Raw genomic sequence first — 18,174 nt, forward strand, 5'->3', positions numbered from 1 at the left:
AAATACAGGGCAGGAATATTGTCAGAGCCCTTGGCTGTGCTGGACACAGAGAAAGGGACCTGCTGCCTTGGGCCATTATGGGATGTCTGCATCGGGTGTGTATGGATGGGGTCAGGAAAGCCAAGGCACAGATGGAACAGGACTTGGCAAGGGATAGAGGTCAGCACAGGAGAGTGCACCCTGCTCATGGAGCAGAAGGGAGAAATGGTGGCAAGGGACAGTGAGCTGGGCTGCCTGTTGGAACTCTGATGCTGAGAGCTTTGAGCTTTCTGAATTTAAGGGTGCCAACCCTCAAGTAAACACCTTGTTTGAGCTGAGACCTTGGAAAAGGCTTCAAAGATTGAATGATAGCACAGAAACAGTGTGTGTGTAGTTTGCATAGTATTGTGTGATCTCACAGGGTGAAAAAACTTAGGTTTGGGGTTTTAGTATATGGTGATATATGGGAGCCAAGATGGAGAATTTTGGGTGTGGATTAGATGTCTTTTTTGCACCTTCTTTCTTCAAGGATCTGGGTGATTTTCTCTAATTGGATGAAAGATGTCCACATTGTGGGTTTTAGGTGATCATAATTGGGTTAGAAACATAAGTAATATAGATGTAAGCTGTTTATTGGTTAAATGGGACTTAAACAGCCTTGAACAGACACCATTTTACCTCACTTTATCGACTTGTTAGAGAGCTCACATCTTGTGAGTTTGTAATAGATAACAAATTTCAGTGAGACTTCAAAAACAACGTCTCCTGAGTTTTATTCACCTTGACCTTGGAGCAAGAAAGAGCCTGAAATTCCAACAGGCTGCAGAAGAGAAGGCTCCCAGGAGACCTCAGAGCCCCTGCCAGTGCCTAAAGGCTTATAAAAAAAACAGGGAAAGGGACTTCTTACACAGGCAGTGATAGAACAAGTTCAACAGTTTTTAATTAAAGAGGGGAGATTCAGATTAAATGTTAGGAAAAAATGTTAGGAAAAAATTCTCTCCTGTGAGGGTGGGCAGGCCCTGGCACAGGGTGCCCAGAGCAGCTGGGGCTGCCCCTGGATCCCTGGCAGTGCCCAAGGCCAGGCTGGCCAGCACTTGGAGCACCCTGGGACAGTGGAAAGTGTCCCTGCCCTGGGCAGGGGTGGCACTGGATGGGCTTTAAGGTCCGTTCCAGCAAGGTGTGTGATTTTGATTCTACATCCCATCTGCCCCTGGCAAGGCCATGCAGCCTCCAGGGAATGGGGTGAAGGCTCTGGCACCGCACGACCCAGCCAGCACAAGAGACTGAGGACTGAACCCAGGATATGTCACAGCAAAGTCCTCACCAGCATGGAGGTGCCCTGTGACACACCTGAAAAAATATTCTGTGTCAAATACAACACAAGCAGAAACAATCACAGCTGGTGTTTGTCACCACTTTCATTCCAAGTGACAAAAAAGAAATGAAGGTGAAAAGGAGAGCTGCCCATGTCAGCACATATTGACTCCAAAGAAAAGCAATCTCAGGGCATTTCAAACATTTTTATTCTGAATTGCTAACAAGAACCTTGCCATAAATTGACAGAACTTTAAAATATTAATTTTGCACATTTGAGTCAACATGTATTATTTTCTAGTAGTAGTATACAGATGGTGGAAATCCAGTCTTTAGGGGAAAATATGAAGGCATTAATCTCTTTCTAGACAAACATCATGTCTGGCTTCTTAATTCTTTATGGTTCTATATTTAGATCCCATTTTGCACTTTGCATGTTTAGAAATATACTGCTTGATCTGAACATTTTCAGTCCTGAACATGCATTTTTATTGATTTAAACCATTCCTACTCCCTTCCTCCCCAATACAGAACAGGTAGCTGAGAGCTCTCAAACACATTTCAAGCATAGAAAATTGCAAAACTCTAATGGAAACTGGAAAAGCACCTCAGTGTCCTCCTGAAACTTCCCCTGTTTGGAGTTGTGTGTGATGCAAGGAACTTGCAGAGGATTCTCTGTTAATGTCTGCCTGGGGAAGTCCCTCACACACAGGAGACAAAGGCAAGGCCTAAGGTGACAAAGGCAAGGCCCAAGGTGACAAAGGCGAGGCCTAAGGTGTGAAGGTGCAAAAGTTAAGGTCTGGATGCTCTCAAAGCAGTCTCTGCAAATGACAACACAGTTTAAAACCCAACTTGAACACTTGCCATACCTGAGTATGTCCACCTGAGTGGACAAACTCAAGACTCCAACAAAATAAAAACAAAATGTGCATGCACAGTAAAATACTTCTAAGTTTGCCTGTTACAAAAAACAGAGACTTGGCAATTATGTTTTTCCTGTTCACAGGGAGCCACCATGACCAAGGGCTGGGCTGGGAAGGTTTCTGTGTACATTTATCAGTTTATTTTTTTCAAAAACAGTAACAAAATTCACCAAGTAAAGGTGAGGGTAACTTTTAAAACAGGTGGTTGGGGGAAACATCTGCCAACCAAGGACAGTTCCACATATTCAAACATTACAAGAAACATATTCTGCAACAAAGCCAGTTGTAGAAAGTCCTGCCATCAGGTCCAGAGCATGTCTGTCTTCTGCAGCAGCTCTCCTGTCCAAGCCATGGAGACACTTACTGCTGGGGTAAAACTAAGTTCCACGGGGAGGAACTAATACTCCGAATTCTGCAAAGGACAAGATACAATTTTTGTATGAGATGAACAAAGATAACAACAATTTCCCCCCCTCCCCCAAGGGACAGTGGCCTCTGCAGGGGCAGCACTTGTCCCCTTGGCAACAAGGCTTGTCTACATCTGACATTTCAGTTTGGTTTGCCAGACTCAGCCCAATGCTGTGGCAATTGCACAGTCCCTGGCTGTGCAGGAGCTGGGTCTGCAGTGCCCTGAGAGCACCAGGTTTAGCATGGGAACCAGGACAATCATTCCTCAAAGCATCTTTAAGCTGTTGCTTTGCTGCTAAAGGCAAATAAAAGTCTTGGATTTCAGCATTAGACACTTCCCCATGGGGAGCTCCTTCTCTGCCTCTCCCAGATGGAATTTGATAGCTTCTTCCCCCAGTGGTGCTGGTTTAAGGACCCTGCTTCACCTCAGCTCTGACTTAGCTGGGCCTGACAGTGAACAGAGCACAAAGCAAAGGAACAATTTGGTTTAAGTCAGGGACAGGGTGGGGGGTGAAAGGGGATAATGGGGATGCTGTGTTTAGAGAGACAGAGCCAGCGTGGCCAGGAAACAGCCCTGCCTAACCTGGGTCACAGGAATGGAGCAAGGAAAGCACAGAGAGGATGCCTCAAAGGAAGGACACAGAGGATGATCCCGGCAGCAGATTCCCTCAGAAGCTGCTCTCAAGAAGCAGCTGTTCCATACAACCCCTCCTGTCCATGCAGTGGGAGCCACAAAGTGCTGCTACAGCCAGAGATTTCAGGAGCTGCCCCAGCCCTGGCCTGGGTGCCTCAGCCCCGTGCTCAGTACTCACAGGCCTGCAGACACGCTGTACGGGAGGGTCTCAGGGGGCCGCATCCGCGAGGGCAAGGAGTTGTTCTGGTCACTGATGGTGCTGGAATCAAGTGACTTTGGTTACTTCTGGCTCACATTTATGCATTTTGCTGCAGCAAGGCCCTGGGGGATGGTGCTGTGCCACCACGCTGGTGGTGCTGAGGAGAGCTGGATGTGCTCTGAACACTGAAAGGTCTGGTAAAGAGTCTGACAGGAACTAGGCAGTGCTGCTGTCAGACCCTATGGAAGAGCTCACACAGAACTCGGAGCCACCAGGGGCAGGATTATTGCTGGACCATAAATGAACCTGTTAAATATACCTTAAAACACCTTGGGGAGCTCTGGTGGTGCCACCTGTTCACAGCTGGGCACTGTGCTCCTTGCTCCCCCTGCCCCAAACTCTGACCACACTTTGGAAAGGGCACGAGGGGAGGATTCTGCTGACAGGGCCAAATTTCAGCACATCTGCCAGGCTCTGGGAGGCAGGAGCTCACAAGGGCTCTCCCAAGGAGTCAAAGGGACCATCTTTCTCCCTGCACATTGCCTGACATCCATCAGTCCCTGAACACAGGCCATGGGCAGGAAGAGCAGCCAGCCACAGGCACACAGGGGCAGTATCAGTGCTCCTGAGGGTTTCCTCCTCTGGTCCAGGCCATATGAGGAAGCAGGTTACACTGAACCAGCAGCATCACTCCTCCCAGGGTTGTACAGCAGCAAAGGCAGCTGTCCAGCCATCGAGGTGAGGCAGGGAGATGGCTGCAATGTTTGTATAACATACATGATGTAAAAAAGCAAACTTGCATACCCTACCTGTTCACGGTAGAGTTGATCACACCCCACACAAAAGTAGACTCAGATCCCTCCAGCAAGTCTGTGAAAGAAAGCAGATGTTGTGGCTCAGAACTAAGAAACCCCAGAAACCACCATCAGATCAGTGGCTTAAACAGCTTCCCACTTCCAGAGGGCAGGGATGGATGGGATATTGGGCATTAGGAATTGTTCCCTGTGAGGGTAGGGAGGCCCTGGCACAGGGTGGCTGCCCTAGAAGTGTCCAAGGCCTGGTTGGATGGGGCTTGGAGCAGCCTGGGACAGTGGGAGTGGTCCCTGCTCAGGGAGTGAGATGAACTTTAATGTGCCATCCCAGCCAAACCATGCAGGGATTCTATGATCAGGAATATCTCTGTCATATTTTCACATGTTCAAGAGGGAGGAAAAGCTGACCTATAAGGAATGTGTCTGCTTCACTGAGGAACATTGCTATCACCACACATAAGGTACAAAAGCTCTTATGGGAGGAAGGGATGCTTGGAAATCTCTTCCCATGCTCATTCTGGAAGGAATTTTGGATTGTTCTCTATACCAAGCCAAGCCTGCTGCGTGCAGAGATCCATGTTCATATGAAGCTGCATAAGCAAAGTGTCCTACAAGGCAGCCCTGAGCACTCCTGGCCTCACTCTGTCCCCAGAGGAGCTGGAGGACATGCCAGGAAGAAGGCAGCAGATGGGCAATTTCCTCACCTGTTTCCCAGTCTTCAGCACATGGAGGTGCCTGCCATGTGCTCCCATTATTCAGCTGCTCCTGTGGGGACTCACAGGACCGGCTCACTTCAGGAAGAGAGAAAACACAGTGACCAGCAGTCCTTAAATACATTAAACACTTTGGTAAAGCTGCAAAACAACTCTGGGCTTTAGAGCAAGCCCCACCAAAAGCAAACAGGTTGGGGACAGCTGAAATGAAGGAACTTCAAGTTTGCTTCTTTCAATGAAAAAGAGAAGAGACTGCTCCTTGGAACTCTGAGCAGGAATTCTGGAGTGAAGGGAAAACCTGCTGACATGGATGCAGGCACCAGTGCCTGTGCACCTCTACAGAATACAGAAAACTGTGTGCCCTGTGGTGTGCAAGAGTCAAAGGGAGATCAGCTCTGCAAGAGGAGCAGTCCTTCCTTGTGGCCATTAATGCATCCCACTCTTCCTTCCAGAGGCACTTCCCGCATGGTTTTGGGTAAAACCTTTCCATTCAACAAGCCTGGTAACAAAATACATGCAAAGCCTACCCAGAGCATCTGCCATATTCTCAAGAGTCTGCCCAATAAAGCCAAGCAAATCAGGTCAAGTTTCCCCAAAGCTGCTGTGTCACACAAAACTACAGACAACTCTTTGCCTCCCACTTTTGGGTTATTCCACGGGGACACCTCAGTCCCCAGGGTGCACAGGGGGTCTCTTACCCACATCTTGCTCTACAAAGGCTTTGTCATTGCAGTTCATGATGTGGTTGCTGAGTTCAGCCTGAGGAACCAGGTGACGAGCGTTGAAGGGACACGTGGCCAATTTCTTTGCAATTTCAGGGTTGCTCTGGACAAGGGAAAAACAAAATTATGCGCCACATCTGTCAAATTCACTTACCTCTTGTTGATACATAGGAAAAAAAGACTGGATTATCTGTGGTGTTTCTTTGAAAATACAAAAATGAACAAGAAATTGCAATGTATTGGTTAGACACTCCCTAAATACAAAAGAGAAAATGAACATTACTTTTCTTCCAAACACAACTCAAAGAAACTGAGACATTCTGACTGAAGTGGAACAGACCCTCAGCAAACTCCCTACAGCTCCCTGCAGTCCTGGTGATACTGACTGTGTGGCTTAAAGCACAAATGAAACCATTTTAAAACCAGAAGGGGAGAGACATCAGGCAAATCCAAACCCTTCAGATGTATTTTAATTAAGTGGGCACACAGGCAGAGAAATTTTGTAAGCTTTTTAGAAGAGCCAGGGAGCTGGCAGCACTCCACCTGGATTTCCATTGTGGCAGGCACCAGTTCTAGTGGCAGAGCTCAGCTGTCCTGCAGTAAATTATTTCCTGCACGGGAGAAAGCATTACTGGGAAAACCCCAGCTCTGCCACTGGACCAGTGCTTGCCTGGCTCTGCTGGTCAGGGATTAGACTCACACCCAAGGCTGCTCCAGGCAGTTCCTCCTCCACCACTGCTCATCCCTGACTTCAGCACACCCAAGGCCCTTGGCACTCCCTGCCTGGTACAGCCAGGGCTGCCATGTCCATAGGTGTCCATTTCTGCTGTCACCTGGCACCAGCGAGTGGCTTCCCACTGCCAGGGGGCAGGGTTAGATGGGATACTGGGAAGGAATTCCTCCCTGTGAGGGTGGGCAGGCCATGGCACAAGTTACACAGAGCAGCTGTGGCTGCCCCTGGATCTCTGGAAGTATCCAAGGCCAGGTTGGATGGGGCTTGGAGCAACCTGGGGCAGTGGAAGGTGTGCCTGCCCTTGGCAGGGGTGGCTTTCAGGTCCCTTCCAACCCAAAGCATCCTGTGATTCCATGATTCTTAAACAGCTCCAGCCAAGAAGATCCAACTTTCTCTGCTTGCAGGGTCCCCATTTGGGTCAGGGCTGTGTTCTGCACAGAGCAACGAGAGACTGAGCTGCATGGAAGTATTACTTGCATTTTATGCATAAGGGATGCAAAGGAAACTCAACAACCTTGTCCCAAGCAGGAGGGACAATCTCCACCCAAGACCCTTGCCACTGCAAATAACACACTGTGGCATCTTCAGATGGACCAGTGACAATCCCCAAGTTCTTCTGCTAATTACTTAGACACTGGCTTTATCTGCTTGATGATCACTATCTCACCTCATCATGAAAGTGAAAATGGAAAAATTAATATGGCCTCCCTGTGAGATGCTGGAAGAGACCAGATTCTCCTCCCTGACCTAACCATGAAGGATCTCTGTCTCCTTCCAAGAGAGCCAGACTGTGAATGTGTGAATTCCTGTGTGCCTGGAGCTATCACTAAACAAATCCTGAAGTTATATGAAATAAAAGTTAAACAGGGCTACTTGTCAGGAAAAGCAGGAACACAGGGAGTGTTGGCAAGCACAGAGTCACTGCCTGTCCAGCTCACCTCCTTACACTTCACCAGGTGATAGGGAAACCGCCGTGCTCTGATCCAGTGGTGTTTAACCAAGGGGCACTGGATTAACCTCTCTGGATCCAACATATCTGGTGGAACAGGAGAACAGGGAAGAGCATCTGGTTAGGAAGATGAGAATCACTCACACAGTGCACTGGGGAAAACCCCACAGCACCACATCAGGGCTGTGGTCTGAGGGAGTTAAACCAGTTGCTCTTAGTTTGAAACCATTCATTAAGGCAGACACCTGCTTTGCATAACCAAATTAATTAAACTTGAAATTCTCATAACTGGGACATTAGTTAAAACAGAGGAGAGTCAGCACCAGTGAGTGTAATAACTCTTTAGGTTACCTTATTAGGGAGGCAACCACGCTTACTCCTGGGGAAAGCCAGCAGCACTTCCCAGCTCTCCTGGAGGAGGATCAGTGGGATCATGTCACACCCACCAGCACCTTCAGCAGCTAAAGAACCAAATCTTTTTTCCATCAACAGCTTGTTTTGCTGGAGGCAGAATGTGAGGGAACTGAGTTACATTCTGGAGGCAGAAGTGTGCCCAACATGGTACATGAGACTCTGAATGAAGCTTTTAATCATGTAATTATTTAGGAACTGAGGCGTTACTAAAGCAGCAAACACACTGAGGAACAAACATATTGAACACTGTGAATCCATGCATACATAATTGTCTATGAAATAGATTTAAATATTAACAAATAAGCATATTCTCAGTGAGGAAGAGAGGCAGCCAGGAGGAGACACAAGGCCACACTACTGCCTGTGGGTCTGTCTGTGGGGTACACACCAAGCAGCCTGGGCTGCTCCCATCCTTTCTGCTCTGCCACTCCTGCTGCAGGGGCTTTCAGCACATTTAGGATTTAATTATGCAGGAGCTAACTCAGCTGTAGGCACTGGCTGCTGCTGCCTCGGCCCTCCTCTTTCACACTGTCTCCATCAGGCCCCAGGGTGACAGTGATAAAATGCTGTTCCAGAAGTCCCAAGGAACAGAATTCAGGCTAAGAGCCACTTGGAAAGAGAAGGGACAGACAGGATCTTTGTCTCCACCTGGGCTGTGCAGTGCTGCTGCCTCTGAGCACCTCTCAACAGCCCACTGGGGAATTAGAGCACCTGGCTTTGCACTGGCCCAGCTGCCCCTGGAAGAGCAATCACAAGTGGCTTTTGTCACTGAAAATGTGAAAAATTAAACACCCTAACACTGTTATTTCAGTATTAGAAAGCAGCATTACACTTTCTTGGCACTGGCTCCCTGGGGGATGCTCCTCCAAACATCCCCGCCTCCCTTCTGAGGAAATTTCTCCTTGAATGCATTCCAGCTATGGGTTCTGGCCAAGATAAACCCTTTATCAGACACACAGTCTTTATTCTCACGGCTAAGATAGCCACTAGTGCGCGTTGATCATTGATATATGTAAATACAGGATTTAGCACTGTCTGTTAAAGGAATTCACAAGACTAAACACTACTTGTTAGCGATTTTTCCAACAGCTTCTCTCTCTGAACTGGCGCCACACAAGACCAAGAGTGCTGCCAGTGAAGGGAAAGGGGACAGAGATGAGCAGCAGAGGAAGAGCAGAGCCCTCAGCAGCACAGGAACAGCTCAGGCAGCCAAGCAATCGTAATTTATACACGGCTGAAAGCACCAAAGACACCACAACAATGCCACGTGCAGGGAGATCCTTGTACCTATCCCTGTCCACACACTGCATTGAAACGGGTCCCAAAACCGCCTGGAGCGGCTGAGCCGGGAGACACGGGTGGAAGCCACGCTCGAGCCAAACAAAACAAAGTCACTTTATTCAGTGAAATGCCGCAGGCCGAACTCACCCGCACCAGCTGCACCTGGTGGGGCGGCCTGGGCTGGAATGGCCGGGAGAGGGCCCGCCCGGCTCGGGCACCGGGCAGGGGCACGCACCGGGCCGAGAGGGGACAGGCCCGGCCCGAGGGGAGCCACAAACCCGGCCCGAGGGCGAACAGACCCCAGTGGCGCGGGTGTGGTCCCGGCCCTGCCCGCACCGACGACCGTCCCTTCCCAAGCAAGCCTCAAGCCTCACCCAAGTCCTCCTCGAGCTCCATGGCCGGCCGGGGTCCGCTCTGGGGCAGAGTGCGGAGTCGAATCTGCCTCGGGGTTGGTTGTGGGGGCGGCTGTGGAGTCGGCTGTCGGTCCGAGCGCGCCTGGAGGCCGGCTGCGGGGGTGGGCTGGGATCCGCCTCGGGGTTGGCTGTGGGGTGGGCTGTGGGGCCGGGCCGGTCTCGCCCTTCCCGCCCAGTCACGGTTGCCGCGGCAACGCCATCGGGGGCGGCCGGGCCCGGGGCCGCCGCTGGGCCCGAGCCCACAGCGCGACCCTGAAACCGCCCTCAGGTGCTGGGGAATGCTCAGCCGAAATAAGCCCATCTCACAGAATCACAGAATCCAGAAAGAGACCTTTAAGATCATCGAGTCCAACCCATGTTCTAACACCTCAGCTAGATCATGGCACCAAGTGCCACATCCAGTCTTTTTTTAAACACATCCAGAGCTGGTGACTCCACCACCTCCCTGGGCAGATGATTCCAGTATTTGACCACTCTTTCTGTGAAAAACTTCCTCCTTAAGTCTAGCCTGTATCTCCCTTGGCGCAGCTTGAGACTGTGTCCTCTTGTTCTATCTGTTGTTGCCCGGAGAAAGAGACCGACCTCCAGCTCACCACAGCCACCCTACAGGAAGTTGAAGAGATAAGGTCACCTCTGAGTCTCCTTTTCTCCAATCTAAACAATCCCAGCTCCCTCAGTCGTTCCTCGTATGGCTTGTGTTCACGCTCAAGCATCTCAACATCCCTCCTAAACTGAGGGGCCCAGAACTGGACACAGCACTCAAGGTGTGGCCTCACCAGTGCCGAGTGCAGGGGAAGAATGACCTCCCTGCTCCTGCTGGCCACACTATTCCTGATCCAGGCCAGGATGCCATTGGCCTTCTTGGCCACCTGGGCACACTGGTGGCTCATGTTCAGCCGACTGTCAACCAGCACCCCCAGGTCCCTTTCCACCTGAACACTGTCCAGCCACACCGTCCCTAGCCTATGGCATTGCAGGGGGTTATTGTGGCCAATTTAGATAGAATGAGCTAGGCTTAGACTCATCCTAAGGTTTTTGACTGGGACTGCTGCAGCCCCTAGGCGCTGGTTATGTGACAGTGATTGTTGAGGTTGGAAGAGAACATTGATATCATCGAGGTCATCCAGTCCAGCTGTGCTCCCACTGTGACCCCTGAACCCCTAAACCTCATCACCCATCCCCAGATCCTGAACACCCCAGGGGTGGTGGCTCCACCACCTCCCTGGGCAGCCCTTCCAAGGCCTGACCACCCTGATCTGATCTGAATCTCTCCTGTCTCAGTTCAAGGCCATTCCCCACTGCTCTCACTGCAGGCACAGCACAAAAAACCGACTCCACCTCGCTATGGCCTTTCAGGGAGGTGTAGAGGGAAACAAAGTCCTCCCTGAGCCTCCTCTCCTGGCTAAACAAACCTGTCTCACTCAGCCCTGCCTTGTAAGTGTTATATGTGAAAAACACCTATCACTTGTTTCTAAAATGTTAAAAGTTTAATAGCAATAAAATGGTTATAAAAATAGCAATATAATTAGAGTAATAAAAATTTGGACAATTAGGATTAGGACAATATGAGACAATAAAAACAAAGAGTTACCGCTTTCTGGGCAAAATAAGCCCCAAAAAGGACACAGGTTAGCAGAGGATTAACCCTTAAAAACAATAGTCAGTTGCATATTCATACACCTCATACAGGATGCATAAATTCCATTCAAACAAAGGATTCTGTCTGGTCAGTGTTAGCTTCTCCCTCTGAATCCTAACGGGTGGTCTTAGTCTTACAGGCTTAGCGAGGCAGGAAAAAGTTAGTTTCTTCTGATAAGAGAGAAATAAATTATTTTTCTCTGAAAGATTTAGGTGTCCTGTGGCTGCTATCTCGGTGCGAGTCCTCTTTTTTAAAAAAAATCTTACACAGCATAATTTCTATTTTAACATTATGTTATAATCTAAAACTATATTTAACATACTACTTAAGAAAATTAATACAGCATAACTTTCAAACATAACACATATAATATTAATTTTAATATTTGCAAAAAGCAAATAATAAAATAGGCATTTTTCACATTGTAGATGGTTGGTGTGGTGATTGGCTGTGGCAGATGAGGAATGGATGTTATGTGTATTAAAAGAAGCTTTGTTAAAGTTTAAAGCGTTGTTCCTTTTGCTTTGGGACCCTGGAAATTGTTATAAATGACTCAGACCCCAAGTGGGAATGGTTGGAGGTGAGGTTTTGCCATGCTGTGAAAAATGTTTTTGTGATCCATGTCAATTGCAATGGAATCAGCAAATGCTTGTATCTGCTGTGTCAAAAATAGATGAAAATAACGGTTTTGAAACTTTCTGACCAAATAGCCAAATAAAGCATCGAAATAAAAGAAGTACAGTAGAGTAAAAGAGATGAGGTAGCAAGACAACTGATGCTTAGAATAAAGTAGAGGAAGTTGTGGTAAACCTAAGAGATATTGCAACAAAGCAACTAAATGTTATGGATATGATGGTAATTCGTGCTGATAGAATATGGATATAAGAATAAAATATAAAACTTTAAAATCACACCACCCAGGGAAAAGGGGATTGCTTCACAGGTTGACAAAACAGCAGCTGGGGCGAGGAGGAGTTGTGTCATTAACATATGAAGTGGACCTAGCCCGCACAGGAGAGGGCCCATGAAGATGTTCATCTCAGACAGACAGGACCATCAAGGACATACATCTGAATGCGGGATTCCAGAACGGAGCCCATACACATCAGTCCCAGACAAGGCTTTGTCCAGAGCAGGACAGAGAATAGACACAACATGAATATGAAGAACTCCAAGGAAAGACAAAGGGACTCCAAGCAGGCAAGAAAAAGAGTATAAAGCCTGGACTCTGCCAAGCAGCATGTGTGAACAGAGGGTGTTCAGTGCGATAGAGACTGGATCTGAGTTCACCCAGCTCTGATCCTGGGGTTGGTGCTGTCCTCGATTGTTGGCTGTCGGGACTGTACATCGGTCGAGAATAAATTTACTTTTTATTTTTATTACAAATTGGCTGGATCAATTTTTACCTATAACACTTATGTATAATAAAAAGCTTGATGAACTTGACAAAATCATGTAAGAGACACCAGAGTAAGGCCTCCCTCCAGATGACCATAAGAAGGACAGGAATCTAACGACCACCTGGAAAGATTATGAAAATGCTGATCCCAGATTATTGATATTTGCTGATTTGGACTAACCAAGCACATTGGAAAATGTTTTGTAGGCTTACAAACAGTATATATACTCTGGTGAACTTGTAGTGGCGTGTGCTGTGAGTGGAGCAGTGACTCCCCGGCCACCCAGCGCTGCTTGCTTGCTTGCTTTACAACAAAAGATATAAAAATGAAATTTTGTTTGCCTATTGAAATTTTATATCAATGCCAAGTCCCCCCAACGACAGGCTTCCCCCAATCCTGGCTGCCTGGTGCAAGGGGCACCTGCTTTCCCTCCCTCCACATGTCCCAGGTGTGAAAAACACCTTCACGCTCCCGTGAAAATTTAAAAAGTTTAATAAAAAGACAGTAGGAAATAAAGCAAAGGGTTAAAAACGGCCATTCAGCCAAGAGCATGTTATCTTTGGAGATATCCCTTAAATGCCTTTTAATTGCATCAGCCTGTTGCATATTCATGAACAATTATGCAGAGTAAAGTTTTCCCCCAAACTAGTTTGCATGTTCCAATAATTGTTTAGCATGGCTGCTCATTGGATTCACCTTTTCAGAGCCCATGTATTTCTGGGTTGTGGTTTTAGTCCTTTTTTATCATCACCTTCAGGTTTTGGGGCTTGGTCCACACTGCCTTCAGCCAGTGAGTGCTGATGGTTGGCAGGTCTGTACAGGTGTGCTCACCCTGTGTTCACTGGCTGTTATCCCATCCCAGCAGGCATTTTAGCACAAACACACTGAAATCAGCTATTTCACTAATATGTCTAAGCTTAATTAACAACGGAAATAAAAACTGTATCTTTGTAACAAAGTTATTTTAACACCACACATATAAAATCTATTTTAATATTTGCAAAAAGCCAATATTATATGTATCTATAACACAGGGTTGTCTGCTGGCAACAACAGAGGGGAGAAGAGAGGATTAAAGGGAGGACAAAAAAGGGGTCCAAAAGCAACATACAACAACAGAGTCACATATCAAAAGAACTTTAAACCTTAACAAAGCTTCTTTTAAGAGACATAATATCCATTCCTCATTTGTGAGAGCAAATCACCACACCACATTAGACAAATTATTTTGGCTGGAATAGAGTTGATTCCGTCTGTAATTGCACAGTAGCTGGCACAGTGCTGTGCTTTGACTTTAGTATGAGAAGAACACTGATAATGTTGCCCACAAAAATTGCATTGATTAACTGGTGTGTAACAAGCCAATAATTACACACTCGAGGGAGATATCGATTATTTATGTCAGAGTTGCACAGGCCTGGGTGCTTGATGGAATTCCACAAATCAAGCACGCCAAATATTAAAACTTTTTACTATTTATGCATTTTAGCAAACAAAAGAATTAGTGTTAATTGGCTACATGTAACATAGCTCTTTTATTAATTAGTATTCTGTCTTCTGTTGGGCAATGATTCTCTCATTTCTCATGCTAATTAGTCCACATGCGGAGTCTTTATCTTCTTCTGGGTCAGGGGGTTTCTAGGCTCTGTGGTCTGTGTGTTGGTGGCTGTGATCTACCCTGACAGAATTATTTTTTACCCACTTGGAGCTGATTTTAACACAATTGCTGAATTGGCTTTGTTAGTTTCTTCCATATCTTGGGAGTTCTGCCAGATGTCCTTGAAGGCTGTAAATTCTACATTCCTGGTGTCCAGTATAGTGTTTTGTCCTCCTTCACAAGCTTTGTTGACCTCTCCCTAGCTCTGAGATGAATGAAGCTTGTCCAGCCGAAATCTTAACAAGGCAATTCCAGGAACAAGTTGTCTTTCTAACGCCTGGATGTGACTTACAGTTTGCTGGCTGCTCTCTATTTCATAGAATAAATCTCTCTTCTTGTCCAGTAGTCTTGAAAGTATACAAAGACCACACATCAAAGAACGTAATTTCTTAAGAAAATTTAACATACTCTACATTTTGCAACAATAACACACTGATGATTTAGGTGCTCTGTTGTGTTTATCCTGTGTCTGGGGCTGTTTTAGTCCCCTGGTGCACCTGAAGCCAGAGCAGCAGAAGCTGCACCCCTGTCAGCTCAGAATGTCTCCCTGCACTGACTTGGAGAAAAAAATTAGCAAGGTGTTAGAAGACCCCAGACCAAAACTTGGACCAAGGGGTGTGTGCAAGCACATGTAGGGAGCAATTGCCCAAGTCACAGGAACATCATTTCCTGGGGATTTCTTTGCACCAGCTTGAGCTCACCTGCTGTGCACTGCTCTATTCAATTATTTGCTTTTATAATTCTGATGCATGAGACTCTGCTTTGGGAAACCAAGGCATGGGCCCATCATTCTGCCTCTGCTTCATAGAACCACAGTATCATCAAGGCTGGAAAATCCCTCTGAGATCATCAGGTCCAACTATTCCCTCAGCAGTGCCAAGGTCCCCAACTACCACATCTATACGTTCTTTGAGCCTGTTCCAATGTCTTACCACCCTTTCAGTGAAGAATTTTTCCTGAATAGCCAACCTAAACCCCCCCCGCCCCCCCCCCCTCCCCCCCCCCCGGCACAACTTCAGGCTGTTTTCACCCACTTTATCCCTTGTTCCCTTGGAGCAGAGCCTGAGCCCCACCTGGCTACATCTTCCTGTCAGGGAGTTGTGGAGAATGAAAAGGTCCTTCCAAGCCTCCTTTTCTCCAGGCTTAGCACCCCCAGACCCCCAGCTTCTCATCAGACTTGTGCTCCAGTTGTTTCTTCTCCACACTGGACAATCCACACTCACAGCCCCCTTCTCCTCGGGGCAATCACCCTCTTTTGGAACTCACTTCAAATGAGGAGTCTCATACATATGGGAGCAAAGGCACTGACCTTCAATCCCCTGATTTCCTTCAGGGGAAGAAGATACACTAGAAGGTTTCCCACGTTCTAGTTAGCAGTTACAGGACAAGGTTTGTCTAATTTTGCCTAATTTTTTCTAAATTTGCCTAATTTAATTCCAGCAGGTGACTGAAGGTTTACCAGTGCTCCCTGGCAGCAGCAAGAGCAGAATCATCTTAAGGTACAAGAAATTGTGTGTTTATAGAACCCTTACTCTACATCGTGAGAGCAGTGTAAGCTTCTCTTGAGTGGAAATATGACAAAAGACATTTTCAAGCAGAGAGAAGCTTGTCTCTTCCAGTCCTGTCTGCAAAAAATATGTAGAAAACTGTTTCCAGAAGCCTAAGATGGTCTAAATCTGTCAAAGGATTGTGTCTCCCTTCAGACATGATCTGAGGTGGTGTTTTATTAGTTTGCAAAGATGGAAAAGGACTCAGTACACTCTTCCATCCTTCCTACTGGGAATAATGAAGGCTCTCCATATGGTTCATGTACCCCAAACCTTTCCAGAGAAGCACCCTTCCTCCTGACTGTGTGTGCCAGGAGTGTCCACAGAGGCAGGATAGTTACCAATCATTGTGTGAACAATCACTGCTCAAACATCCCTGAAGTACCCTCCCAGAGCCACCCTGGTCAACACTGCTCTGCTTGAGCATCTTGAGATCATACTTGTAGGGGAAAGGATGACACAGAGGCATGGGCTGGGATGCAACAGAAATTTAATGTGTCAGAGGAGATAAACAGGTCAACCTAAAAAAGGAGTCCAGTGCAGGAAGCAACAGGGGCAGGAGAGAGTTTGTGTCCCATTGCTGTGGCAGAGATGCCAGCAGGTGTCCAGCTGCCTGATGCAGAGAGGGAGCAGGGCCAGCAGGTGCTGCCCAGGATGGCTGTGTGGGGCTCACAGCCCCAGGGAGCACAAGGGAACAAGGAGACAGGAGGGAAAGGAGAGAGTGTCAGGGGACAGAGGCAGGGCAGGGCTGTGCTTCCCAAGAGCCCAGGCTGGCCCTGTCCCTGGGCAAGGGCTGCTGGGCTTGCTCAGCCCCTCAGGAAGCAAGGAGCCGATGCTGCGTGCCCAGGGCGGTTCCATCCTGGGAGTCCCTGGCTTCCTTCCCCAGGGCCAGCAGCAGCAGCTTCAGCAGGGGAGGCCCCTGATGCCACAGAGGCCACTGCCCAGGCCAGAGAGGCCAAAGCCCCCAGAGCTGATGGGCACTCCCTGAGAGCTGAGGATGCTGCCAACAGCAGCAGAGGTGGAGGATCCCACGGCGGTGTTCTGTGGGAAGGAGCTGAGGATGGGCCCGGGCAGGGTCACCACCACGGCCGAGGGCTGGATGGCCACGGTGGAGTCCTGGCACTGCCTGACACAGGGCTCATTGCAGCTGTTGGCCAGCGGGGTGGGGCCACAGGGCTGGCAGGGCCGGCACGGGCTGTAGCAGGACATGACTTGGGGCTGCAGAAGCACCTGAGACAGAGAGCAGAAGTAAGGAAATCTCAAGGAGTCTGTAAGGATCCAAACTAATACCTCACCACGAGAGATCCAAGGCATGAGCTGGGAATGAGAGCTGAAGGCTGTGTCTGGAGGCACATGGACTCTTCCCCTCACATAAACCCCACCAAGAGCTCAAGCCCAGGGACATCCCAAACCTGCCCAAACCTGGGGCAATTCTTCTGTCAAGACCCAGCAGTCACACACCTCCCACTCCTTTCCTCCTCTCACAAGGAACATCTGCCAGAGCTCACATGGGACAAAGTCACAGGTATGGGCAGAGAAATCCCAGAGAAGAAGGAGGCAATGGAGAATGGGCTTCAAACTCACCTTGTTGCAAGGAGATGGAGGTGAGTGGAGTGAATGTGAGAGTAGGGAGAAGAGCCTCCTTTTATACAGCTCTTGCATTGCCCCAGGCCCACAGTCCTGCACAAGGGTGGTAATTTTTCAACAGACTCATCTTCAAAGGAAAATATCCCACATAGTGGCAGCGATTCACATTTTGTTTCCATCTTCACTGCCATATTTCATTTCCTCATTTCCAACATTCCTGCCCTGCATTGCGGGATCCTTTCATGTTCTGTGATGAGAAGCAAAGGGCATCCCAGGCAGAGCCATGACAGCAAGGGCACATGACCCAAGTGCTGGATGAAGGCAGGGAATGTTGGTTTAGGGCAATGAAAAGCAACTCTTTGCAATAGCCCTTGCAGGAAGAGTCCCTGCCGTGCACCGCACATGTCAGAGGGCATCCATAATAATCTACTTTTTATGGACGTTTCACTTTCTTCTCTCTTTTCCCTCCCTCTCTCTGTTCTCTGCAAGGGTCATGAGCTGCAGCATGTCCAGGCAGCCAGGCTGTGCCAATGTTTCAGCTCTCTTCCTCATGATGCCCTTTGCTCTGGAGGGGATGTTTTCCAGGCCTTAGGAAAGCCAAAGCCCACCTGGAGATGAATCAGGCAGAGCACATGGCGGGGCAATAAGAAGGTCTTCTCCAGACAGGCCATCAGTAAAGGGAGCCTTGGACACAGGCAGACCCAGGATTCAAGAGGCAGCTTCCCTGAGGGCAGGGGGTACAGGAATGGTGAACATCCTCAAAGGTTCATGTTCTTGGTCTTTGCCCATCAGGAATTGCTGTCAGGAACTGAAGTTCCTGGTACTCCTTGGAACAACTGGAATAGAAAAG

At 48.2% G+C, this 18,174-nt stretch overlaps 2 protein-coding genes across 2 annotated transcripts; both read right to left on the reverse strand.

The window, feature by feature from the left end:
* Positions 1-1,480: 1,480 nt before the first annotated feature.
* LOC135286785 (gametocyte-specific factor 1-like) lies at positions 1,481-9,810 on the reverse strand. The gene is made up of 7 exons (XM_064400003.1): positions 9,456-9,810; positions 7,376-7,473; positions 5,681-5,807; positions 4,974-5,060; positions 4,267-4,327; positions 3,437-3,517; positions 1,481-2,628 (listed from the first exon to the last, which is right to left on the reverse strand). Exons 1-7 carry the CDS (start codon positions 9,793-9,795, stop codon positions 2,577-2,579), a joined length of 846 nt encoding a protein of 281 aa, XP_064256073.1. The 5' UTR covers positions 9,796-9,810; the 3' UTR covers positions 1,481-2,576.
* A 6,830-nt stretch (positions 9,811-16,640) lies between these two features.
* Positions 16,641-16,946, reverse strand: LOC135286644 (feather keratin 1-like). Its single transcript, XM_064399752.1, has one exon. The coding sequence runs from the start codon at positions 16,944-16,946 to the stop codon at positions 16,641-16,643; it is 306 nt and encodes a 101-aa protein (XP_064255822.1).
* Positions 16,947-18,174: the final 1,228 nt, after the last annotated feature.

Source organism: Passer domesticus, chromosome 27 (assembly GCF_036417665.1).
Source record: "Passer domesticus isolate bPasDom1 chromosome 27, bPasDom1.hap1, whole genome shotgun sequence".
Lineage (NCBI taxonomy): Eukaryota > Metazoa > Chordata > Aves > Passeriformes > Passeridae > Passer > Passer domesticus.